This window comes from Podarcis gaigeae (assembly GCF_964106915.1).
Source record: "Podarcis gaigeae genome assembly, chromosome: 2".
Taxonomy (NCBI): Eukaryota; Metazoa; Chordata; class Lepidosauria; order Squamata; family Lacertidae; genus Podarcis; species Podarcis gaigeae.
The window spans coordinates 120,500,884-120,526,151 of record NC_139679.1 but is presented as its reverse complement, the minus strand read 5'-3'; the positions used below and the strand labels follow the sequence as shown (position 1 = coordinate 120,526,151).

General features: G+C 45.0%; 2 protein-coding genes across 2 annotated transcripts in view; both read right to left on the bottom strand.

The window, feature by feature from the left end:
* The window catches only part of LOC310835940 (uncharacterized protein), a 59,090-nt gene extending 34,333 nt beyond the window's left edge, over positions 1-24,757 (bottom strand). The window contains exons 1-2 of the mRNA XM_083720895.1: positions 24,410-24,757; positions 22,381-22,804 (exon numbers count right to left, since the gene is read on the bottom strand). Of these exons, the coding sequence (XP_083577021.1) occupies positions 22,381-22,797 (417 nt within the window). The 5' untranslated portion in view covers positions 22,798-22,804; positions 24,410-24,757. The remainder of the gene's footprint in view (positions 1-22,380; positions 22,805-24,409) is intronic.
* LOC310837539 (uncharacterized protein) lies at positions 19-10,248 on the bottom strand. Its single transcript, XM_083724267.1, has 6 exons — positions 10,154-10,248; positions 6,511-6,931; positions 6,106-6,187; positions 4,079-4,161; positions 3,702-3,828; positions 19-1,167 (listed from the first exon to the last, which is right to left on the bottom strand). Exons 2-6 carry the CDS (start codon positions 6,922-6,924, stop codon positions 140-142), a joined length of 1,734 nt encoding a protein of 577 aa, XP_083580393.1. The 5' UTR covers positions 6,925-6,931; positions 10,154-10,248; the 3' UTR covers positions 19-139.
* Positions 24,758-25,268: the final 511 nt, after the last annotated feature.

Here is a 25,268-nt window from a genome sequence, read left to right as displayed (position 1 = left end):
CTTCTAAGTACTTTTATGATTACTCCACAAATTTTCCTGCATATGCCCTGTCTATATGCAATCCAAGCATTTATTTGGGTTCTTCTTGCAGAAAGAAAGCCAGTAACTGCTCCTAAAGCTCCTTTAATATTCCAAGTCTTTATATGGGTTCTCCACTATATGGATTTTTTGGTGGGAACAAAGGCTGGAGATCTGAAGAAAGCTGCTCCCATACACTGCCCTTCGATTTGTGAGTTCTTTGGTGAACATTGCGATGGGAACTCTGAGCAAAGTCCTTTCCACACTCCAAGCATTTATAGGGTTTCTCTCCCGTATGAACTCGTTGGTGTGTCGTGAGAGCTGATTTCTCAATGAAGCTTTTCCCACACTCAGCACATTTATAGTGTTTCTCTCCTGTGTGAATTCTTTGATGTTTTCTAAGACAGTTCTTCTGAGCGTACCTTTTCCCGCATTCCAAACATACATGTGGTTTCTCCCGGAGGTGCATTTTCTGATGATTAACGAGATCTGCCTCCTGACTGAGGCACTTTCCACATTCTAAGCATTTATATTGTGACTCTGCAGTGTGCGATTTCTGGTGATAAATTAGACTAGTACTTTGGCTGAAGTTCTTTCCACACTCTAAACATTTATATGGCTTCTCCCCTGTGTGAATTCTCTGATGGTAAGTGAGATGGGAGCTCTGACTGAATCTCTTTCCGCACTGCAAACATTTATACGGTTTCTCCCCGGTGTGAATTCTTTGATGGGAAGTGAGGTTTTTCTTCAAAGCGAAGCTCTTTCCACATTGTGAGCATTTATGTGGTTTCTCACCAGAGTGAACTGTTTGATGGTGCATGAGAGTTATTTTGTGAGTGAAGCTTTTTTCACATTCCAAACACTGATAGGGTTTCTCCCCTGTGTGAATTCTTTGATGGGAAGCAAGACTTGTCTTGTGCTTTAAGATCTTTCCACACTCCAAGCACTGAAAGGGTTTCTCCCCTGTGTGAATTCTTTGATGGGAAGTCAGATGGTTTCGTTCCCTGAAGCCCGTTCCACACTCCAAACATTTATAGGATTTCTCCCTATTGTGAATTCTTTGATGGTACATGAGAATTATCTTCCCGCTAAAGCTCATTCCACACTCACTGCATTTATATGGTTTTTCTGCACTGTGGATTCCTTGTGCTGAAACAGAAGAAATGGGAAAATGTGTGGGGTTCTTTCTTTTTTAAAAAACACATTTTTTATTGTTCAATTTCCACATAACAAATTATCAAACCATATAATCACCTACATAATTCCCCCCCCCCCCACAGCTCCTCTCCCTGGTTTCGCTGCACATTATTTTCTCTGCATATTATAAAATTTTATATATCCTTACATATCTGTCCAGCATGTTATCAACAATAAATTTGTGTATGTTTATTCAAAACCTGCCAATGAGTCCAGTTCATTTTGTTATGCTTTTAAATAATTTGTGTAAAGTTCCGCCTTAAAGTCACAGTTGTCCTTGTCTCGCAGTTTGTATGTCAATTTAGCCAGTTCTGCATAGTTCATCAATTTCTCTTGCCACTGTTTTTTTGTCGGGGTTTCCTCATTATTCCATCCTTGTGCTATCAAGACTCTTGCCGCTGTTGTAGCATACATAAACAAGTTCCTTATTTTCCTTGGCAGGTCTTGTCCTACAATCCCTAACAAAAATGCTTCTGGTTTTTTTACAAATGTCGTTTTAAACATTTTCTTCAATTCATTATGTATCATTTCCCAATTTTTTAAAATTTCTTTACATTCCCACCACATATGATAAAAAGTTCCTTCTTTTTCTTTACATTTCCAGCAAATGTTAGAGCCGGTTTTCTACATTTTTGCTATCTGTACTGGTGTTATATACCATCTATACATCATTTTCATATACCGTATTTTTCGCTCTATAAGACGCACCAGACCACAAGACGCACCTACTTTTTGGAGGAGGAAAACAAGAAAAAAAATATTCTGAATCTCAGAAGACAGAACAGCAAGAGGGATCGCTGCGCAGTGAAAGCAGCAATCCCTCTTGCTGTTCTGGCTTCTGGGATAGCTGCGCAGCCTGCATTCGCTCCATAAGATGCACACATATTACCCCTTACTTTTTAGGAGGGAAAAAGTGAGTCGTATAGAGCAAAAAATATGGTAATTTTCTTTCAGAAGGGAACAATCTGTAAATTGGAAAATGTGTGGGGTTCTTACTAGCTAATACCCTTTTATGTGGTACCATCCAGATGTTATTAGACTTTCCCATCAGCTCCAGCTGGAATGGACAGCTGTCAGGGATGATGAAGGTGGAATCCTGCAACCTCTGGAGGGAACCACGTTGGCTACCCAAGCCGTAAAAAGGTGTGTCCCCCCAAAAAAAACATATTACACTAAGCTGCCACCAGCCCTTCCTTTCACCTCATCTTTGGAATTAATATAAACAAAGAGGGAAACTTCGGGCTTCAGTTGTGAAGCATTTTGGACATGAAAAGGGAGCTTAGCCATGCTGTATTAGCACATGAGGAAAAGTTTTAGCCAGGAAATTCAGATTCAGAACCAATTCGGAAGCCATTAGGTGAGAAGAATAATGGAAGCTGGTTCTGAAAGAGAGAGCATTGTTGCATTCCTAGGAAGGCAAAGGCCTCTCATTTTTATGGAAATCAGTGAACCCCAGCCTCTTTTGTGAAGTGGATTATTATTTGGCCCATTCATGAAATTCACTCAATTTCTGATGACGTGTACCAGGAAGTCTAAATGAAGAAGACAAGACATTATATTTATATGCAACAGTAGCCCCAAGGCTATTGATTGCGAAAAATTGGAAAAGTGATATTATACCAACAAAAATAGAGTGGCTTGCCAAATTATTGGAGTACTACAATATATCCAAAACAATGGGAGAAATTGGAAGGATCTCAAAAGAGAAGATAGACAGGGACTGGAAGGTGTTTAAAAGATACTTGCAAAACCATATTGAAAAATCAGAACTCCTATTAGAATAAACAAGTTCCGTTTTAAATACTGAAATACTAAATAAGATGGATAACAATGTGTAGTAGAAAAAGAAGCATGAAATTAGGTTAAAGGTGTGTGAAAGAAAGTAATCGAAGTGGAAAGAAATTGCAATTGAGTAGATTAGAAGTCTAACACAAAGGTGGGGTGAGGGGTGGTGGATGGTAATGAGAAAAGGAATTATTTGTGGGATTGAATGTAGGTATGCTTGAACACTTTTAAGGATTGTATGAAATGTATGTTTGTATGCTTGTATATTTGCAATATGTGTGTATTAATGCTGAATTATTTGAACAATAAAAACTTTAAAAAGAAAAAAAAGAAAAGAAACAAAAATGAAGAATGACAAAAAACTCCAAAAACCCCAAAACAATTTCTGATGACGTGAACCCGTCTCTTTGGCCTTCTGGAAAATTACTTAGTTCCACCTCCCTCACAACTCTGAAACTTACATTCCTTACAAATAACCTGACCAGATAAGACAAACCAAGCCACAGTTGTGAAGGGCAGATTTTGAGAATGCATGCTCAGAGAGAATGCAGGAGAGATTAATTTTCAAGATTAACAGCAGGAATAAAAATCTGAGATGCTGCATGTGCAGCACGGTTGAGCTATATCAGAATATTAGGATTGCTCACATACAGAAATATTGAATTAAAAAAACGATATTATGACGCAACAGGGGATCTTACCGAGAGAGGCCACGACCCTCCAGTTATCCTCCATGACATCCTTATGCAATACCCTCTGGTCAGGATCCAGCAGCGACCACTCCTCATCTGTGAAATGCACAGTCACATCCTCAAAGGATATGGGACCCTAAAAGAAAAGGGAAACATTTTCTCATGGGTAGCATAGAGATGGTCTATTGGTGACATTCAAAAGGCCAGTTAAATTGAGGTGGCTGCTTATTATTCTCAGGAATTAAACCTTCTTGGGTGGCATTCGCAGCCTTCGCTGAGGGCAGCTCTGGTAGGAGCAAATTGATGGAAAGAGATTTACTCAGGACCAGGGAGGTGAGAGGAGAAAGTGGAGCCCAGCCTTTCTCCTCAGTGATCCATCCCCCTACCTGATCTGGTCTCACAGCTGCTCCTTCTACTGAACCATAAAGAGGAGATGACCGAGGACATCTTGCCGGCATCATTCCATTGCCTGTCAGAGACAAAACCATTAGTTATCTCCTGCTTGGACTACTGCAATGCGCTTTACATGGGGCTACCTTCAAAGGTGGCCTGGAAACTGCAACTAATCCAGAATGAGGCAGCTAGACTGGTGACTGGGAGCGGCCACCGAAACCACATAACACCAGTCTTGAAAGAACTACACTGGCTCCCAGTACGTTTCCGGGCACAATTCAAAGTGTTGGTGCTGACCTTTAAAGCCCTAAACGGCCTCAGGCCAGTATACCTGAAGGAGCCCATTGTTCTGCCTGGATACTGAGGTCCAGCGCCGAGGGCCTTCTGGCAGTTTCCTCAAAGCTACAGGGAACAGGCAGAGGGCCTTTTCGGTAGTGGCAACCACTCTGTGGAATGCCCTCCCATCAGATGTCAAAGAGATAAACAACTACCTGACATTTAGAAGACATCTGAACGCAGCCCTGTTCAGGGAAGTTTTTAATGTGTGACATTTTAATGTATTTTTAATCTTTGTTGGAAGCCACCCAGAGTGGCTGAGGAAACCCAGCCAGATGGGCGGGGTACATATTATTATTATTATTATTATTATTATTATTATTATTATTATTATTATCATTATTATTATCATTAGCACATACTTGGATGAGAAACTGATACTTAGAGAAAGTCTGAACTGTTGAGCAAGTTTGAGATCTGTGCATCTGTTTGATAGTTCCAGTGTATGAATACATAGCAACCCTTTGGGGGGTTTTGATTACAAATCCATGTGCACAGTGTGTTGCAAATAAAGGTATTTCCAAGCCCTGGAAAAGGGTGGAGATTTGTCTCCCCGCAAAAGGTTAAAGAAGCTGATGCATGGATAGGCAAACTAAGGTTCACGGGCCAGATCAGGCCCAATCGCCTTCTGGATCCGGTCCACGGACCGTCCGGAAATCGCTGCGTGGATCACCAGCGCACATGTTCTTTCCCTCTCCCTCCCTCTCATGGCAGCAGTGCCGCCTTTTCCTCCCACCCTCCTCCTGGCTTCTCCCCGCCCTGCCTAGAGGAGGAAGGGGGCTGGGCTTTGTTGGTGTCAGCAGCAGCAGAAGGGCTCAAGCGGCCGCCATTTTAAGCAGCTCCTCTCCGGAGCCCTTTCGCATGCCGCTCATCGTCCCTCCACCACCACCAGCCCCTGCCACTCGCAAGACACAGGTAAGCAGCCACTGGGGCTCGTGGTGCTCTTGCATTATTTTGTTTTTCAAAATATAGTCCGGCCCCCCACAAGGTCTGAGGGACAGTGGACCGGCCCACTGCTGAATAAGTTTGCTGGGGGGTGAAATCCCCAAAAAGGATGTTACTGTTTTTCTGTATGCCACAACAGCTGCAAGAATATTGCTAGCGAAGAATTGGAACAAACAAGATTTACTAACTATCAAAGAATGGCAGATGAATATTACAGACTATATGGAACTTGCCGAACTGACCAGGAGACTCGGAGACCAGAGAAGAAACGGTGAAAGAAGATTGGAAGAAGTTTAAGGAATATTTGAAAAAATATGTGAATATTTAAATCTTAGAATAGCTTTGGAAGTGGATATAAGCTGTAGGGTTAGAAGTAGAAGATAGTGTGTTTTGAAAGAGTATCATTTATAAGTGATAAAATGTGAAGTTTTTTATGGTTAAAGTAAGTGTGATTAAAAAAAGATGGTTGGAAATTATGATATATGTAAACTGCTAAAGTTGAAGTCAAGTGAAAATCAGATAGGTGGGACTAAACTAACAATGTTTAGAAAAATAAGGATAAGACAATAATCTGTTTGTATTGTTTGTTTTTCTGTTTGTGTTCTTTATTCTTGTTATAAAATGAATAAAAATATTTGGAGGGGGGGAAATGAAAAAGTTTGCTGACCCCCGACTTGATGGCTTAGTTTCAAAATTAACAGAGGGAGACCATATTGAAACAGTACCCCTAAATCCTCACCCAGAAGCCTCTGCCTGACGACTGAGAGATTCCTTTCTGCTCTAGGGAAATCGCTTCTCATTTCTGTTACCAGTTCCTTTATCTGAAACAGAAATATGCATTGAAGACATCGCACGGAAACAGCAAATGCAAAAACCTCAGGGGTACTTGGCTATCTGTTTGGCGGACTTCCACAGAAAGTTGGTGAAGAAGCAGAGAATTCTGGGATCCCCTCCCTCACACCCTGAGCCCCTTGGGATTATCTAGCTAGGAGGTAGCTGACATAATGCTCTCCAAAAGTTGCTGGACTTCAACTCCCATCATTCCCAGTCAATACGTAGAATGAACAGGGATGATGGGAGTTTTAGTTCAACAATCTCTAGATGACACCAGGTTGACTCTTGCTGATCCAGACAAAATTCTCACCTGCTGCTCTGCCTGCTTTTTCTCCTCTGCCCGGCTCAGGAGAAAACCTTCGGCCAGGGCCACCGCCTGGGAACTGGTCTCCGCTCCACATTCCCTCACCCAGCTCTCCATCTCCGGAGGAAGGACAGCCAGGAGCTGCTCCAAGATCACTAAATCCAGGATCTGAGCCTTGGTGTGTCTCCCCGGCTTCAGCCACTGACGGCAGAGATGGTGGAGTCGGCTGCAAACCTCTCGGGGTCCCTTAGCCTCCTGGTACTGGAAGTGCCTAAACTGTTGACAGTGCACATCTGAGCCATGGATGTTCTCCTTCAATGTCTTGTGTCTGCTTCCAACCCAAATTTCCCCAGTGCTCCCAGTCACGACGCTATCAGGCTGTCTTCCTGCTTCGAGGGCGGCAGAGTCTTGTTCTTCCATCTCTTATCTGCAGAAAAACATTCTCTGATGAAAACGTATTTTTCATTTTGATTCCTCATATTGTGAATTATGTAATACACAACATTTCTTCCCCCCATTTGAGATCCGGTATACCGGTTCCGCATATGGAGGTTCTATTGCTCACACAGCTATTCATGTTCCTCTCATGCTGCCCGTTTGCGGGATCCCTGCCCCAAAATCTAAGAACCTGGACCAAGACTGCATCTTGGTCTCCCTTAAGACTGCGGACTCTCCTTCCTTGGAGGTTTTTAAGCAGAGGTTGGGTGGCCATCTGTCATAGATAATAATAATAATAAATTTTATTTATACCCCGCCCTCCCCAGCCAAGACCGGGCTCAGGGTGGCTAGCACCAGATATAAAACAATTGATTGAAATACAACTTAAGAAACAAGATTAAAATACATTTTTAAAAAGCCAGGGAAGTCCCCAAGTAGGAGTTCCATCACAGAAGGAAAAAAAAAAGAGGGGAAGGGGATCAAGTTAATTCCAAGCCAAAGGCCAGGCAGAACAACTCTGTCTTACAGGCCCTGCAGAAAGAAATCAGATCCCGCAGGGCCCTGGTCTCATGAGGCAGAGCGTTCCACCAGGCCGGGGCCAGTGTTGAAAAGGCCCTGGCTCTGGTTGAAGCTAATCTAACTTCCTTAGGGCCCGGGACCTCTAGGGTGTTGCTATTTATGGACCTTAAGGTCCTCCGTGGGGCATACCGGGAGAGGCGGTCCTGTAGGTACGAGGGTTCTAGGCCGTGAAGGGCTTTAAAGGTCAAAACCAGCACCTTAAATCTGATCCCTGTACTCCACCGGGAGTCAGTGCAGCTGGAAAAGCACTGGGTGCTTCAGCTGAGATTCCTGCATTGCAGGGGTTGGGCTAGATGACCCTCAGGTCCCTTCCAACTCTTAAGATTCTGCGTCCATACCCAGACTCACACAGACTCATCAGCCAGAGAGAAACATACCACATCCCTCCCATTGCTATATTCAGGGATCACTAACAAAGACTGTTTTCATCTATGCTCTTTAAAGCTCGGGTTTAATCCTGTAAATGCCAAACCCCTCATGCAGGAATAGTGTTCTTGGGCGGAAGTACTCCCAGCATAATGTGGAAAACACTGGCATCTGAATGTGCAGACATTTATTATGTGCTACCAAACTGGGAAGCTCCACGTGAAAAACAGGGCCTTTAATTTTAAGGGAAGAACAACAATTGGCTGGGATAGCTCAGCTGGTTAGAGCATAGTTCCAGTAACACCAAGGTTGCAGGCTCAACCCACCTGCATATTCCTTTTTTTAAAAAAATAATATTTATTAAAGTTTCAAAAAAGTTACAAAAATAAGAAAGGGGGAAAAAAGGAAAAAAAGGAAAAGTAAAAAACAGAGAATACAAAATACAGAAAAATAAGAACAATTAAAAACATTTCCCTCTTTCCATGTCTTGTCTTTCATTTCACTTATTTCCCTGACCTTTCATTTCACTTATTTCCCTGACCTCCTCACACCTCCCTTTTTTGTATTCTAGTTCAATTAAATATTCCAGCAAATCCTTTCCAGCTTGGTTTTTATCCTAATAGTTTAACGTAGTATAGTTTTACATTCTCGTCGTTCAGCAGTTAAAAAATCAATTTTTACCTAATCTTTTATACCATTTCTGCTAGAACCACATTACTTCATTCCAACATCCTTCTAACATTCCTGAATTTTACAATGTTCCTGTAGATAAACTTTAAATTTTCTCCAATCTTCTTCCACCAACTCTTCACCTTGGTCTCGGATTCTGCCAGTCATCTCCGCCAGTTCTCCACAGCTGTTTTTGGACTACAATTCCCATCATCCCGAGCTAGCAGGACCTGTGGTCGGGGATCATGGGAACTGTAGTCCAAAAACAGCTGCAGACCCAAGTTTGGGAAACCCTGGACTAGAAGATGACCCTCCGGTCCCTTCTTACTCCAGGAGTCTATACTTTTGTATTCCAAATTTTCCTCCAAGGAGCTCAAGGCAGCATGCGTGGCTCTCCCTCTCTCCATTTAATCCTCATGACAACTCTATGAGGTATTGCTGACAGGAAGTGGGCCAAAGTTGTTGTCCCCTCGGGAGCTTCATGGTCCCAGTCCGCTCTCACCACTGCACCGCGCTGCCTTTAAGAGAGGACGGCACAAACTCATGGAGCAGAGGGCTATAATGGCTATTGGCCTGCTTGCCTGTGCTCTGCCTGCTTGCCTCTTTTCTGAATTATTTTCTTTGTAAAGCTTTTTATTGCTATTTAATTACATGATTAATTAGGGACGCGGGTGGCGCTGTGGGCTAAACCAGAGACTCTAGGACTTGCTGATAAGAAGGTCGGCGGTTCGAGTCCCCACGACGGGGTGAGCTCCCGTTGCTCGGTCCCTGCTCCTGCCCACCTAGCAGTTCGAAAGCACGTCAAAGTGCAAGTAGATAAATAGGTACCGCTCCAGCGGGAAGGTAAACGGCGTTTCCGTGCGCTGCTCTGGTTCGCCAGAAGCGGCTTAGTCCTGCTGGCCACATGACCCGGAAGCTGTACGCCGGCTCCCTCGGCCAGTAAAGCGAGATGAGCACCACAACCTCAGAGTCGGCCAAGACTGGACCTAATGGTCAGGGGTCCCTTTACCTTTACCTAATTACATGATGTGCATAAACAAGTATAACAAGAGATATGTCACCTGCAGGCAAGGAGAAGCCCAAACTCCCATCCTCAGCGCATGCTTGCTCCTTAATAATAATAATCATTTTATTGCTTATACCCTGGCCCATCTGTCTGGGTTTCCCCAGTCACTCTGGGCAGCTTCCAGCAAAATAAAATATGGGTCCGTTGCATATTTCTGCGTTAAAGGGGGCTGGACTAGATGATCCTCAGGGTCCCTTCCAACTCTGCTCCCACTGATCAACTCCACCTCGCAGACCCACTTTAAACCCCAGCCTCCCCAAATAGCTCAGCGTAGAGCAATAGACTCTTCATCCCAGAGTCGTGGGTTTGAGTCTCACATGGGCAAAATATTGGACAGGGGGTTGGAGAAGATGACCCGGGGGTGCCCCTTGCAATTTTACGATTCTGTGATTCTATCTTAAATAATAGAAAATGGGGAACGGAGACACGAACCACCCCTCTCCCTATTTGTTTCCTGCGGTGGATCTCTTGATCTGCGTCTCCCATGCGACGCCTCCACCTTTCCACCAAAAAGATGTTGCAGAATCTCACCAGGTTGCAGGAGGAGCCGCAGATGCAGCAGCAGTGGGGAAAAGCAGAGGCTCCTTCCTCTGCAAAGCGGGGAGCTGCTTCTTGCTCTGGAGGAAGCCCCCTCCCTCCCTCCCTTTCACCCCAAATTTCCTTCTTCTCTAGGAATCCGCTTCTTTTTTAACCCTTGCAGGGCCTAAGCCACGAGCGCTGCCGCTCTGTGCCAAAGAGGAAACGTGCGCCCTGCGCGCACACAGATGGGAATCCGGGCATCTTTTCTTGGAGGCGGGGTGTGTGTGTGTGAAGAATAGAATAGATAGTTTATTACGGCCATAGGCCCATATTCAATACATCATACAGCAAAACAGGTATAACAAAATAAAATTAATAAATTACAATACGTTTAAATCAAGCACATCTCAAACCGTGAATTTCTAGTTACAGATAGGTAGCAGTGTTGGTCTGCCATAGTCAAAACAAAAAAAATTCCTTCCAGTAGCACCTTAAAGACCAACTAAGTCAGTTCTTGGTATGAGCTTTCGTGTGCATGCACACTTCTTCTTTCTTCTGAAGAAGTGTGCATGCACACGAAAGCTCATACCAAGAACTGACTTAGTTGGTCTTTAAGGTGCTACTGGAAGGAATTTTTTTTGTCGTGAATTTCTAAATTCCATTAAAATAAGAACAATGTAGCGCTTAAAATATCAAATTACCAGTATAAATCAATATTATTTAGGCAAAATCAATAATCATAGAGTAATCCATTTTTCCTCTTATAAGCTAATACTGTTATCAGAAATCTGGCAACAGAAAGGGACCTACTCGGATCAGTATGTATTAGCTGTGTTTCCAGGGAGTCACCCGAGATTTCCAATAATAAAGGGGAAAAAAATCTGATCCGAGAAACTGAATGTAGTGAACAACAGAATAGTATATGTTGTAAGGATTCTATAGATCTATTATCACATACACACACCGCTGAGATCTGACCATTGGAAAATCTATTATTCAAGACATTGGAAGGAAAGGCATTAAATCTTGCCTTAATAAAGGCATATCTGTCGGGGGGGGGGGGGGAGACTCGCCGGCACTTCGGGCTCCCAAGCGAACGTAGCCGGGGGGGGGGGGGAATGAGCAGGAAAGCAGCATTTTTAAAGTAACTTTGAAGAGGGATGGGATGGGGGAAGGAGGTCTAGTGGTTAGAGCAGCCCTTTTCCATCACTGCGCAGGGCGGTTCTGCTGCCCCACGTGCAAATGCGCACCTCTTTTCTTGGCCAGGAGAAAGAGGGGGCAAGGAGTTTAATTGGATCAAAGAACTGTCGAGTCGGAAGGGACTCTGAGGGTCATCTAGTCCAGCCTCCAGCAATGCAAGAGTTAAAGGTGGGGGGAAAATGGGGCAAAGCTTTTTTTTCTTCTTTGTGGGGCAAGGAGTAGCGGTGGGGCGAAGGGCAGGGAAGCTGCCCCTCTGGAATTTGGAAAGCATGGCTCTCGCCTGGCGCTGTCTGGATTTGAACCTGGCTCCCTCGGTGTTATCTTGGAGTGTATGTATGCATTTATTTTTTTAACTCTAATAAAATCCATTGAAAAAGAAAAAGGGTGGGGAAACCCTCCGCCGGAGAAAGACTCCATTATCTCTGCCTCCTCTCCGTTTCTGAGGAAGAAATTCGTCCTAAAAGGATCTACAGAAGTATGTTGTGAACCTCCCTGGGAGCTACAGGTTTGCAAAATTAGATAAATATAAAGAGTCTAGCAGACACCTTATAGTCCTCAATCAAGATTCACATCCTGTGTGTTGCTATGGGGATCGTGCACAGTTGACGTGGTTTGAGGGAATTTATTTTTATTTACCCCAAATAAACCGCCTCAAACTTTCCTCACAGGGGAGCAACGTAAAACCCGAGATGGAAGGCATTTCATATTCTTTTTCTCTCGATATGATTTTGTTCCCAGTTAGGGAACGTGTTGTTTTTTTTTAAATTCCACATTATTCCCATATAATAGGGGAGGAGGTCTGTGGCTGGGTTACACCAGCCCTGCAAAGTTGTCCAGAAGTATTATACCCATTTTGCTGGAGAAAGGAAGGGAAGTTTTTGAATGATAGTCTAAAGTGTAATACAGTATTGTATTAAATGTGCTGTTGCTCTTGTTGGTAAGGAAATGTAGTGTGGAGGCGGCTGTAAAGCTATTTAACATATCATGCGTAAATATTGAGATAAGTTGCAGACATTAGGTAAAAAGTTTGTTCATCCATCAATATGCGGATGATACCCAGCTCTACCTCTTTCAGATCAGAACCAGTGAAGGTCCTGAGTGAGTGTCTGGAGGCGGTTGGAGGATGGATGGCGGCTAACAGATTGAGGTTGAATCCTGACAAGACAGAAGTACTGTTTTGGGGGGACAGGGAGTGGGTGGGTGTGGAGGACTCCCTGGTCCTGAATGGGGTAACTGTGCCCCTGAAGGACCAGGTGCGCAGCCTGGGAGTCATTTTGGACTCACAGCTGTCCATGGAGGCACAGGTCAATTCTGTGTCCAGGGCAGCTGTCTACCAGCTCCATCTGGTACGCAGGATGAGACCCTACCTGCCCGCAGACTGTCTCGCCAGAGTGGTGCATGCTCTAGTTATCTCCCACTTGGACTACTGCAATGCGGTCTACGTGGGGCTACCTTTGAAAGTGATCTGGAAACTACAACTAATCCAGAATGCAGCAGCTAGACTGGTGACTGGGAGCGGCCGCCGAGACCACATAACACCGGTCTTGAAAGACCTACATTGGCTCCCAGAACGTTTCCAAGCACAATTTAAAGTGTTGGTGCTGACCTTTAAAGCCCTAAACGACCTCGGTCTCGTACACGCCAAGGAGCGTCTCCACCCCCATCATTCTGCCCTGACACTGAGGTCCAGCGCTGAGGGCCTTCTGGCGCTTTCTTTGCTGTGAGAAGTGAGGTTACAGGGAACCAGGCAGATGGCCTTCTCGGTGGTGGGACCCGCCCTGTGGAATGCCCTCCCTCCAGATGTCAAAGAGAACAACAACTACCAGACTTTTAGAAGACATCTGAAGACAGCCCTGCTTAGGGAAGCTTTTAATGTTTGATGCATTACTGTATTTTAATATTTTGTTGGAAGCCGCCCAGAGTGGCTGGGGAATCCCAGCCAGATGGGCAGGGTATAATTATTATTATTATTAATAATAATAATAATAATAATATTCATCTCTGATTTCTCTGCAGATTGTCATGAGTCCACAGCGGTTTGGGTTCTTTAGAGTCAAGGTACTGACTGGAGATGACAGTGTCTTTTGGATATGTTTTATTTACACAAATATAAAGCAGAAGATGGGAGCAGGAGTCACGCAAATCTTGCTCCCTTGTTATCTGTAAACAAGTCTGGAGGAACATACTAACTTTATTCTTTGCTTATTCTCCCCTCTGAGAATTCTTCAATGAGATGGGAGCTGCATTTTCTTACTCAAGCTTTTCCTGCACTCCAAGCATTGATATGACCCCCACCACCACCACTGTGAATTATTTGATGATAATGGAAATTTCTGCTTCTTCAGAAGCTCCTTCCAAGCACTTTTAAAATATTCCTCCACAAAGTGTCTTGGCACAAGCCCTGTCCGTACGCATTACAAGCATTTATATGGTTTCTTCTTGCGGAAAGAAGGAACTGCTCTTAAAGTTCCTTTAATATTCTAAGTCTTTATATCGGTTCTCCACTGTATGGATTTTTTGGTGGGAATAAAGGCTGGAGATCTGAAGAAAGCTGCTCCCATACGCTGCCCATCGATGTGTGAGTTCTTTGGTGAAGATTGCGATGGGAACTCTGAGCGAAGCCCTTTCCACACTCCAGGCATTTATAGGGTTTCTCCCCTGTGTGAATTCTCTGATGGCGAGTGAGAGGGGAACACTGACTGAAGCCCTTTCCACACTCCAGGCATTTATAGGGTTTCTCTCCCGTATGAACTCGTTGGTGTGTCGTGAGAGTTGACTTCTCAGTGAAGCTTTTCCCACACTCAGCACATTTATATGGTTTCTCTCCTGTATGAATTCTTTGATGTTTTCTAAGACAATTCTTCAGAGCGTAGCTTTTTCCACATTCCATGCATACATATGGTTTCTCCCGCATGTGCATTTTTTGATGCTCGACCAGATCCGCTTCCTGACTGAGGCACTTTCCACATTCTGAGCATTTATATTGTGTCTCTGGAGTGTGCGCTTTCTGGTGGTAAATGACACTAGTACGGTTTCTGAAGCTCTTTCCACACTCTAAGCATTTATACGGCTTCTCCCCAGTGTGAATTCTGTGATGGTAAGTGAGATGGTGGCTCTGAGCGAACGTCTTTCCACAGTGCAAGCATCTATAGGGTTTCTCCCCCGTGTGAATTCTTTTGTGGGTAGTGAGATTTATCTTCGCAGCGAAGCTTTTGCCACATTCCGAGCATTCAAAGGGTTTCTCACCAGTGTGAGTTCTTTGATGGTCGGCGAGTCTGTCCTTGCTGCTTAAGCTCTTTCCACACTCCAAGCATTTATGCGGCTTCTCCCCCGTGTGAATTCTTTTATGGGTATTGAGGTTCATCTGTAAGGTAAAGCTCTTTCCACATTCCAAACATTTATATGGCTTTTTGCCCGTGTGAATTGTCTGATGAGAAGAAAGGCTAGAATTGTTTCTGAAGCTCTTTCCACACTTCAAGCACCGATACGGCTTCTCCCCAGTGTGAATTCTCTGATGAACACCGAGTTGTACCTTCCGACTGAAGCTCTTTCCACACTCACTGCATTTATATGGTGTCTCCCCTGTGTGAATTCTCTGATGGCGAGTGAGAGGGGAACACTGACTAAAGCCCTTTCCACACTCCAGGCATTTATAGGGTTTCTCCCCTGTATGAATCCTTTTGTGGGAAGAAAGGGTAGAATTGTGCCTGAAGCTCTTTCCACACTCCAAGCACTGATACGGCTTCTCCCCGGTGTGAATTCTCTGATGATGAGTAAGTTCTTGATGACTAATGATGCTCTTTCCACATTCCAAGTATTGATATGATTTCTCTCCGGGATGAATGGTTTGATGCCGAGTAAGTTTTGAATGACTAATGAAGCTCTTTCCACATTCCAAGCATTTATATTCCTCTGTGTGAATTCTTTGATGAGAAGCTAGGCTAGAATTTTCTCTGAAGCTCTTTCCACATTCCAAGCACTGGTATGGCTTCTCCCCTGTGTGAATTCTTTGGTGAATAGTTAGACGTAACTTCTGAGAGAAACTCTTTCCGCATTCCAAGCATTTATATGGTTCCCCCCCCTTGTGAATTATCTGATGAGAAGAAAGGGTAGAACTGTCACTGAAGCTCTTTCCACATTCCAAGCATTCATATTGGTTCTCTCCTGTGTGAATTCTTCGATGAGAAGAAAGGGTAAACTTTTCTCTGAAGCTCTTTCCACATTCCAGGCACTGATACGGTTTCTCCCCTCTGTGAATTCTTTGATGATAAACGAGTCTTTGCTTGCTACTGAAGCTACTTCCGCATTCTGAGCATTTATATGGTTTCTCTCCTGTGTGAATTCTCTGATGGCAAGAAAGGCTATAACTGTCTCTGAACCCTTTCCCACACTCAGAGCATTTATACGGTTGCTCCCCTTTGTAATTTTTGCAGTAGGATTTACACTGGTGTTTTGAACCAAGACTTTCCCATTGAACAAGGCAGTTACCACATGGCTTTCTGTCATCTGTTTTTTCCTGGACTGAGGTTGCATAAAAGCCACTGTCCTTTAGAAGCGTCTTCATTTTCTTTTCTGCTTCATTTTTCCTCCTTTGCTCTTCTCTCTTCCTACAGCTGTCTCGGCCCTGGGTCTCTTTTCCATGTAGTTCTTCCTTATTCTTCATTTCCGATTCATCACATTCTGCAATGAATTGAGAAACTCATAAGAGCCTAAGGAAGAAACAGACCCTTATCTAGCTTAACGACTTCCATACTTAGGATAAAGGCAAAACTGAGTGGATATAGATGGAAGTACACATTTAACTGGGACGCGGGTGGCGCTGTGGTCTAAACCACAGAGCCTAGGACTTGCAGATCAGAAGGTCAGCGGCTCAAATCCCCGTGACGGGGTGAGCTCCCGTTGCTCGTCCCTGCTCCTGCCCACCTAGCAGTTCGAAAGCACGTCAAAGTGCAAGTAGATAAATAGGAAACGCTCCGGCGGGAAGGTAAATGGCATTTCCGTGTGCTGCTCTGGTTGGCCAGAAGTGGCTTAGTCATGCTGGCCACATGACACAGAAGCTGTACGTCGGCTCCCTCAGCCAATAAAGCGAGATGAGCACCGCAACCCCAGAGTCGGCCACGACTGGACCTAATGGTCAGGGGTCCCTTTACCTTTACACATTTAACTAGCTCTCCTGACACAGCAGGTGTGCTACAGAGTATTGGTTTCGAACCATAGAAACCTGAGTTCGAACTCAGGGATGAATCTCATTGTCTGGTCTTGGGCCAATCACTCTCACTCGACCCAACCCAGTTTGAGAACTATGATTCGTGCACCTACTTACTATGCATTTTTGGAATGGCTGGATTTGGGCTAGCTGGAACTAATTATACTTCACAGACCTCCATTTCTCACTAAGAGTAGCTTTGGAAACGGGGAACCCTTTTTGAATATGACCCCACCCCTGAAAGAGACCCCTAGACTCTCATCCTTGATACTGAAGATATTTGTTGCTTTGCAAGCTTGGATATTAAGGGAGAGATGGCAGGGGTTTGCACCATTTCCACCAGGGTAACACAGTGGCCTGGAGAAAAGGCTTAGCTGTGTTATGTACAGCGGCTCATCGTGGGTGAAGGAACAGAAGAGCCTCTGCAGCTGGCACTGATAGAGTAAATTATTTTAAGAGTCCTCAGCCCCCTCTCCAAACCTGTCAATTACAATAGGTTGCTATCAGGCACAACAAAGTGTTGGTGCTGACCTTCAAAGCCCTAAATGGCCTCAGCCCAGTATACTTGAAGGAGCATCTCCACCCCTGTCCTTCAACCCGGGCACTGAGGTCCAGCGCTGAAGGCCTTCTGGCAGTTCCCTCAATGCGAGAAGTGAGGTAACAGGGAATCAGACAGAGGGCCTTCTTGGCAGTTCCCACCCTGTGGAACACCCTCCCACCAGATGTCAAGGAAATAAACAACTATTTGACTTTTAGGAGACATCTGAAGGCAGCCCTGTTTAGGGAAGTTTTTAAAGTTTGATGTTTTATCGAGTCTTTAATCTTCTGTTGGGAGCCGCCCAGAGTGGCTGGGGAAACCCAGCCAGATGGGCGGGGTATAAATAATAAATTATTATTACTATTATTATTACAATGATCTTCCTTCCGTACCCTGGTCTATCCAGCTGTACATGGGAGATTCTGAGCCTTCTTTCCCAGAAACTTCCTTCCCACCCCATTCTAGGGAATATACACACACACACACACACACACACACACACACACACACACACAGGAGCCCTGGATTTGCCTTTCCAAAGCCCTAAACACACACAAAAAACAGACACCCGGCACTTCCACTTGCAAAGGCCATGGTTTAGAAAGGCGTGAGTGGAAGATTCAGGGAGAATACGACAGGTACGTGCTTATTCAAGGTTAATTGCAGAGGATTAAGAAGCTCACATACTGCAGGAGTGCCACTGTTGATCCACCTTGGAATATTGGATTTAATTCCATAAAGAAATAAAGGTAAAGGTAAAGGACCCCTGGACGGTTAAGTCCAGTCAAAGGCGACTTTAAGGTTGCAGCACTCATCTTCCTTTCAGGCCGAGGGAGCCAGCGTTTGTCCACAGACAGCTTTCCGGGTCATGTGGCCAGCAGGACTAAACCGCTTCCGGTGCAACGGAACACCATGGCAAGTGCCAGAGCGCACAGAAATGCCGTTTACTTTCCCACTGCAGTGATACCTATTTATCTTGTGCTGGCGTGCTTTCGAGCTGCTAGGTTGGTAGGAACTGGGAGAGAGCAATGGGAGCTCACTCCGTCGCGGGGATTGAAACCGCCGACCCAAGAGGCTCAGTGGTTTAGACCACAGCGCCACCCGCATCGTGTTCATTCCGTGAATAAATTCTGACTCGTGAAGCATATATTAAGATCCAAGAGGGAGCCTCACCCAGAGATGCCAGGATCCCAACACTTTCCTGCATGACTTCGTTATGCAGAGCCCTCTGGTCAGGATCCAGCAAGGCCCACTCCTCTTCAGTGAACCACACAGCCACGTCCTCAAAAGATATTGGACCCTGAAAGAAAAAGAAAACATTTTCTCCTTGTAGGTAATACAGCGTTATTTGCACCTGCCTACCAGCCACTTAGAATCATAGAATCATCGAGTTGGAAGAGACCACAAGGGCCATCGAGTCCAACCCCCTGCCAAGCAGGAAACACCATCAGAGCACTCCTGACATATGGTTGTCAAGCCTCTGCTTAAAGACCTCCAAAGAAGGAGACTCCACCACACTCCTTGGCAGCAAATTCCACTGTCAAACAGCTCTTACTGTCAGGAAGTTCTTCCTAATGTTTAGGTGGAATCTTCTTTCTTGTAGTTTGGATCCATTGCTCCGTGTCCGCTTCTCTGGAGCAGCAGAAAACAACCTTTCTCCCTCCTCTATGTGACATCCTTTTATATATTTGAACATGGCTGTCATATCACCCCTTAACCTCCTCTTCTCCAGGCTAAACATGCCCAGCTCCCTTAGCCGTTCCTCATAAGGCATCGTTTCCAGGCCTTTGACCATTTTGGCCTTTGCGACCAAGTGAAGATGCCCGGGTGTCAGGATGGCACCTGATGTCTCCCCCATCTGGAAGTGCATCCTTGGATCACTGTTTTCACACACTAATAACACACCCTGTAGAATTCTACCAGTGATATTTTATCTGCACAATCTGAACAGATTACAACATAATTTAAATAGAAACACTTGCAAGTACCAGATTGGCTTAGGATTTAAATATGTGATGTTCTGGAATAATATATCTAAAGTTAAATTGAAAAAAAAGATGTTAATTGATGAAGTGCATTTTATGAGAAATTAGTTTTGGAAAACTGTTACAATGATATACATAGAAACTCAGCTAGGGGGATACGAGGAAGTCACCTAAAAATGTTAACAAAGGTGGAATTACAGTTAGGATTTATGTTTGTTTGTTTTTAGATGTTTGTTATAAATCTGAAAAATTAATAAAAATTTTGAAAAAGAAAAGAAAAGAAAAATAGACCAATTGCCGAACACAATCACCGGCTACTGACCAAAGGAAAAAAAGGGGGGGAAGGATTCCGGGTTTAAGCAGTGGACGCACGCAATAGTGTGGGAAAGAGCAGGTGCGCGTGCCATAGGTACACCACCATTGGTATATACAAACTAACTTCATCCATTTTTACATCTGGTCCCACCCAACAGTGGCATGTGAAACCCCAAATGTTACACAGATGAGTCCCCACTCCTGCCTTACTTGATCTGGTTCTGCAGCAGCTCCTTCTCCTCCCCAAAGAAGAGATGTCTGAGTAGATCTTCTCAGTTTCATCCCATCACCTGTGAGAGACAAAGGTTGTGTGAAGCCATTGGCTCATGCTTATCTCAGAGGCGAATGAAAGCATGTCTAAGCACACATGGGCATTGGCAGCCATTCTTCTCTGTTGTGGAGGGAATGAATAAAACTCGGTTGCTTGATAATAATAATAATTTATTATTTGATTTTACTTTCTTGGGCTCCATGATCACTGTAGATGGTGACAGCAGCCACAAAATTAAAAGACGCCTGCTTCTTGGGAGAAAAGCAGTGACAAACCTAGACAGCATCTTAAAAAGCAGAGACATCACCTTACCAACAAAGGTCCGTATAGTTAAAGCTATGGTTTTCCCAGTAGTGATGTATGGAAGTGAGAGCTGGACCATAAAGAAGGCTGACTCCCTGGAAAAGACCCTGATGTTGGGAAAGATGGGAGGGCACAAGGAGAAGGGGACGACAGAGGACGAGGTGGTTGGACAGTGTTCTCAAAGCTACCAGCATGAGTTTGACCAAACCGCAGGAGGCAGTGGAAGACAGGAGTGCCTGGCGTGCTCTGATCCATGGGGCCACGAAGAGTAGGACACAACTAAATGACTAAACAACAACAACAATAACAACAATCTGGCTGGGTTTCCCCAGCCACTGTAGGCAGCTCCCAACAGAATATTAAAAACATGATAAAACATCAGACATTAAAAACTTCCCAATACAGGGCTGCCTTCAGATGTCTTCTGAAAATCAGATACAGTGGTACCTCGGGTTACATACGCTTCAGGTTACAGACTCCACTAACCCAGAAACAGTACCTTGGGTTAAGAACTTTGCTTCAGGATGAGAACAGAAATCGTGCGGCGGCAGCAGGGGTTAAGAACAGTTTCAGGTTAAGAACGGACCTCCGGAACGAAATAAGTACTTAACCCTGTTATTCTAAAGCAGCAATGCTGCAGCAAGCAAAGGCTCTAGCAGCTCAGTCTGCTGCTTGTGGCTGGAAAGCCAAACAGGAAGTATGTGACTGTTGACATGAAAACGAAGGGGCAGTCCATTCTCCTTATTGAGCACAGGATGTGAGCTCAGTGTGTGTCATATGACCTGTACAGGATGTACATGGGTGGAGTTTGGAGTTTCTATCTGTTTGTTGAAGAGAGCAGACATCTTTTACTGTATGACTGCTAAAGACAGGAATAAAAGCATGTAGTTACATTTCTGTCTGTGTCTGATTCCCCTCCCTGGGGATATGCAGGGAGCAGGGAGGAGGAGAAGCAGTTGGTGTGTTTTTCTCACAGCCTGAGGAAAATCGCCGGAACGGACCACGTGTGTTTTTTCCTGCCGGGAGTCGCCGGAGGGAGGTCTAAGGAATTCAGCCGGTGCCTGAATAGATAGGCACATACCTCTGACCGGGCTAGAATTCCAACAAACCCAAGGTACCACTGTAGAGTGGTACCTCGGTTTACAAACTTAATCCGTTCCAGAAGTCTGTTCTTAAACCAATACCGTTCTTAAACTGAGGTGTGCTTTCCCTAATGAGGTGCCCTTCCACTGTTCGGATTCCGTTCTTTGACTGAGGTAAAGTTCGCAAACCAGGACACTACTTCTGATTTTGCGGTCATTCGTAAACCAAATCGTTCTTTAACAGGACTGTTCTTAAACCAAGGTACCACTGTAGTTGTTTATTTCCTGCATGCACACTGAACTCTCTTCCATCGCCAGATCAAAAAAGGCCACGGATCCCTTTCAAAACCAACAGAGGGAGACCATATGGAGACAACCGATGGATCCTTACCCAGTGGCTTCTCTCTGACATCCAACGGAGATCTCTCTGTGTCGGGGAAATTGCTTCTCATTTCTGCAAGCAGACCCTTTACCTGAAAGAGCGATGAGGATTGGAGGACATTGAATGGGGAGATGTATTAGAAAACAGAATGACACAGGAGAAAACATGAGCAGTACTTGGAAGATTTTCCAGAGAATGTTGGTGAATTAAAGTAGAGGTTTTTGGGATGTGCCCTCCCTCCATCCATCTCTTTTTTTGAAATGATTTTTATTTGGTTTTACAAATATAAAATCATAACAAAACAAAATACATATCCATATTTAGAGATTCCTTCAAATCTCTGGACTTCCCACCTTTCCCAGGTCCCAGTTCGCAAGGTGGTTAGACTGGCCTCAGCCAGGGCCAGGGCCTTTTCAGTACTGGCCCCGACTTGGTGGAACGCTCTGTCACAAGAGTCTAGGGTCCTGCGGGACCTGACATCTTTCCGTAGGGGCTGCAAGACAGAGCTGTTCCCCCGGCTTTTGGTTTGGACTCAGTCTGACCCTTATGTTTCCCTCCCCTTACGGTTTTTGATCTATGGGCTATTTTTAAAATCAGGCTGCATTTTAAATTACATTTTAACCTGCATTTTAAATTAGTTTTTTCCTATTATGTTTTTACTGTAATTTTATTGGTGTTAGCCACCCTGAGCCCGGCTCTGGCTGGGGAATAAATAAATTGTTTTATTTTTTTATTATTATTCCCTGTTGTCAACCTTTTCAACTGCATATTATTCAGTAGTCCATATTTTAAGTCACTCCATTTTGTCCATAATATTGCCCTCCCTCTCTTTCAGAGTCTGTTGGGACTATCTGGACCAGGAGTAGCCAATATTCCCCCTCAGCGTTGCTCAGGGGAAATTAGAGATTTAGTTCAAAAACACCTGAAGGCCATCACAAGATCTTGAGATGCTCTCACCTGCAGCCCTTTCTGCTTCTTGTCCTCTGCTCGGCTCAGGAGGAAACCTTCGGCCAGGGCCATCGCCTGGGAACTGGTCTCTGCTCCACATTCCCTGACCCAGTTCTCCATCTCTGTGGGGAGGACGGCTAGGAGCTGCTCCAGGACCACTAAATCCAGGATCTGAGCCTTGGTGTGTCTCTCTGGCTTCAGCCACTTGTGGCAAAGATGGTGGAGTCGGCTGCAAACCTCTCGGGGTCCCTTGGCCTCCTGGTTGCGGATCGGCCTGAAATCCTGGTGCTGAGCATCTGAGCTGAGGGCGTCCTCTTTACCCAGGATCCCCTGGGCATTCCTTTCCCAGAATCCCTCACTGCTCTCGCTTTTGATGGGATCGGCGCCTCTTCCTTCTTCAGCGGCATCCGTCTCTTGCTCTTCCATCTTTCACCTGCATAAAACCCACGTTGCTGATTAAAGCTTATTTCTCCCTTTGATTTGCCGTGTTTGTCCCTTTCCTCTCAGCCTGGGAAAAACATACACCACTTCTCCAAGCCCGCCAGCTGCATCCCACCATTAATAATAATAATAATAATTTTTATTTATACACCGCCCTCCCCAGCCAAGGCTTGGCTCAGGGCAGCTAACAAGCAATAATAAAAACAAGTTGAATGAATACAACTTAAAAACAACATTAAAATACGACATTAAAATATTGAAACATTAAAATATTAAAATGTAGCCTCATCATTTACATTACAATCATGATACATTACATTCATGTATCATGCAAGACTGTAATCATCTATGGTTCCTTTTATTTCCAATTCATTTCCAATTCATTTTCTAAATTCTAAAACAAATTACCAACAAATCAATTTGGAATTTAACACCAATTTAGCAATTGACTTTCCATCTCCCCCCCCCCAATAGGATTCTTTTCCCTCCCTCCTTTGCTGCTGGTAGTAAAACACTTTCCCTTAATTTCTAATACTTTCCCATTCATCCCTTTTCCCGCTGGCTCTGCATGTCCCATTCTTGTTTAGACATTCACCTGACATTTCCCCAGCGAATCAAATTAATCTTCCTTTCTCGATCCATATAAATCATAATTTTAAATCGCATTTCCTCCAATACAACCCAATAAATCACCCTGTCTTTATCATCTATGGTTCCTAAGCCCCACTTTAACCCTACAAACGCTGGACAGAAACATTCCCATAAGGGGGGTGGCCCCAGGAAAACCAGTAACTTTAAAAACTGCATATTGTAAATCCATCTAATTTATAATCTGGCGTTGTAACCAAAATCTGTGTAACACTGCAAGAGTTATTTAAAACCTGCCAAATCCCATCACTACCCTTTCCCGATGCTCCCAACTTCAGGGGCGACCAACGTCTCTCCTTCCACACTGATGCACCCTGAGCATTTGGGATCCGGGGGGGGCTTCCCTCCAGCATCTCTCCTCCCAGCTCACCTTAAACGGACCACCCACGTTGACCCATTGTTCTGCACCTGAGAAGGCGCTCTCTCTCCACCCCCCCGCCCAATCCCACGCATTGGTCTCCATGGCAACCTCTTCGCACTTGCAGATCCGAGGCCATTCACAGGCAGGGCCGGGGAGCTACCTTTGCCTGCAACAAAGGAACCGGTCGGGCTGGTTTCCTCTCGCATGCCTCCCACCTGCACGGATGCAGGATTGCAGGTCTGGAAGCGGCGCGCCACGCCACCCCCTAAGAGCCTTCCTAACGACGCAACCCGCTCAGCTCCCACCGGAGCCTCGCGCCTTTGTTGTCACGTGTGAAGGCGCAGACGCGTGTCGGTGCCCGATTAACTTGATGGTGCAGCTCAGCCTTGCAGATCGGCTTTCAAATCCCCGCCTCCCCATGGCTGTGCTGATGAGAAGAAATCAAGGCGCTCCACTCCCTGACCTGGGTATGGGGTTGTTTATTTATTTGGGGGGGGGTCCCCCAAAATAGATAATCTGCAAAGGCCTCTGTTGCACACCCCCCCACTGCCCAGGGAAACCCCTTCGACCCAAATCAGGGACACTCACCAGGTTCAGACGGATGCTGATGCAGAACACGGGTCAGACAAAGGCTCCTGCTTTGCGTCCTGCCCGGCTCGTGAGAATGCGGACTGGAAAGAGGTGCTTTATCTCCCACCCCCTCTGGGCCCCGCCTCTAACTCCTCCCCCTCCTCCTCTCCCCCACATCTCCTCCCTCTGCATGCATCCGGTTCACTTTAACCCTTACAGCACCGAACTGCGGAGGGGACCTCCCTCCTTCCTTCTCCCCAAAATACCCCAGTAATAAGATCATTAAGTTTGCAGATGATACAATGGTGGTTGGCTTGATCACAGCTGGAGAGGGGGAGGCGGCCTATAGGAAGGAAGTTGAGCAGTTGGGGGAGTGGCGCAGGAAAAACAACTTAAAGAAAACAAAAGAGATTATTGTGGACTTCAGGAAATATAAATTGAATATTCAGCCATTGAGGGGAAGTGCGCGGAACAGGTCTCGGTGCTTCGATTTCTGGGAATAGAGTTGAGAGACGACCTAACCTGGGGAGAAAACAGCAAAGACCTGATGAAGAGAGCGCAGCAGAGGTTATATTTTCTGAGAAGCCTCCAGAAAAACAATCTCTCAAAGGACCTGTTGATGGCATTTTACCATTGTACTGTGGAGAGTGTATTAACGTATGGTCTGTGTGTGTCGTTTGGGAGCTGCACGGTCTGGGAAAAAACAATGCTGTCCAGGGTTGTAAAGACTGCGGAGAGAATAATTGGGTGCACTCTTCCCACCTTGGATCAAATCTATGCTTCCAGGTGTCACAAGAAAGCTGCAGAGATAGCGCAGGATAGTGCGCACCCTGGAAATATTTCAGCTTCTGCCTTCTGGAAGAAGGTACATCCTGTG

Bases quoted from the DNA above. Each gene is read 5' to 3' on its own strand.
- LOC310837539 (XM_083724267.1), bottom strand. From the start codon at position 6,924: ATGGAAGAACAAGACTCTGCCGCCCTCGAAGCAGGAAGACAGCCTGAT. The intron at 6,188-6,510 runs GTGAGAATTTTG...TTTCTGTTTCAG, and splicing joins AAAAGCAGGCAGAGCAGCAG to ATAAAGGAACTGGTAACAGA. The intron at 3,829-4,078 runs GTAGGGGGATGG...CTTTTCTTTTAG, and splicing joins CAGCTGTGAGACCAGATCAG to GGTCCCATATCCTTTGAGGA.